The sequence below is a fragment of the Perkinsus marinus genome (assembly GCF_000006405.1).
Source record: "Perkinsus marinus ATCC 50983 genomic scaffold scf_1104296928840, whole genome shotgun sequence".
Lineage (NCBI taxonomy): Eukaryota > Perkinsozoa > Perkinsida > Perkinsidae > Perkinsus > Perkinsus marinus.
The window spans coordinates 1-1,331 of record NW_003216687.1 but is presented as its reverse complement, the minus strand read 5'-3'; the positions used below and the strand labels follow the sequence as shown (position 1 = coordinate 1,331).

The 1,331-nt window shown below is 46.2% G+C and overlaps 1 protein-coding gene across 1 annotated transcript; it reads left to right on the top strand.

The window, feature by feature from the left end:
- Positions 1-25: 25 nt before the first annotated feature.
- On the top strand, positions 26-917 carry Pmar_PMAR018433 (hypothetical protein; the record flags this gene model as incomplete). The annotated part of the gene is made up of 7 exons (XM_002787977.1): positions 26-145; positions 198-267; positions 331-423; positions 470-560; positions 614-715; positions 763-833; positions 886-917. 7 exons carry the CDS (start codon positions 26-28, stop codon positions 915-917), a joined length of 579 nt encoding a protein of 192 aa, XP_002788023.1.
- Positions 918-1,331: the final 414 nt, after the last annotated feature.

The following is a 1,331-nucleotide window of genomic DNA, read 5'->3' as shown; positions in this document are numbered from 1 at the left end:
CGTATTCGTGTTTAGGTTTATCGACATGACGGCTAAATTCTTATTGGTCCATCATCTCCAAGAGGACGAACAGATCTTCCCATTCTACAGGAAGCATCTAAAGGAGCCGAGCGCCTTGGAACAGGAGGGACATGATCATGAGGAGGTTAGCTTCGTGTTGTTAGGTCGTTGTGGATGAATCGTGAGGGTTGTTGTAGGTATCGAAATTATTGGACAATTTGGAAAAGGATCTGAAAAAAAATAAGCTCGATGAGGCGCAGAAAACCTGTAAGTATACTAAACGGCGGATAAATTGAAATCATCTGGTTACTTTCGTCCTCCTCCTCCTAGGTGGCACTATAGCAGGAATGATGTGCGACCTTGTTAATGGGCATCTTGCGAGAGAGGAGAGGATACTAGTTCCGGAAGCCTTTAGGGAACATGGTACGTCGAAAGGGTTGTCCTATGATATTGATGTTCTATTAATCAGCTACCCAGAAGGAAGTTCGTGACCTATCCGCCCGCGTCCACGATATGATCCAGGATAACATGGACAGAACTGAGAGTCTCGTCTTCATGATGTAAGTGGAGTACCTCTACCAGTGTTGCTTTGGCTATAGTCGGCTTCTATTAGTTACAACATGAATGATGAGGAGAAGGCTTTCTTCGATGAGAGGATGCCTTGGATCCTCACCTATTGGATCTTCCCTAGAGCAGCCAATAAGAAGGTTGAAGTGTAAGTGTTGTAGTGGTTTGTACTTATCTCATATTGTCTGTTGTTAGGTTCGGTCACTGTGCATATCCTCGTTATTCAAGCCCCGGCAAGTTGGCGTGGTACGGCAAATGCCCACCAGGTAACGGAAAACGCAGTTGTAGTTTGTTGATTGTCTCATTTTCGATTGTCAGTTCCTGCCGAGCTTCCTGCTAACCTCCGATAAGTAGTTATAATGGTGTATGATGATGATCATCATCACCACCACCCTGTGATTGGTGTGTACAGCGCCATACTCTTGTTCGTCGTGTGAAGCTGATTTGATACAACAGCAGTGGAAGGTTGAGAGATTTCTTCTCGCACTGCGAGATTCGCATCAAGCGTTTAAATACTGATCATTGCTGGTTGTGTTGAAATCGATCAATTTTGCCATTCTGAGGTAACTGTTGGTGAGGGTATGTCGGCTACGAGTCCACCGTTGGGCAGCGGAGACGATAGTCCCCGTTCTGTCCGGTCTGTGTCTAGTGACAGTAGTGACAGCAGTTGCTCATCAGCATCATCGTCGTCCTCATCTAGAGCATACCGGAGTGGGGAGAGGTGAGTATGACATAGTGCGTCCACCCTCTAGAGATACTCCGTG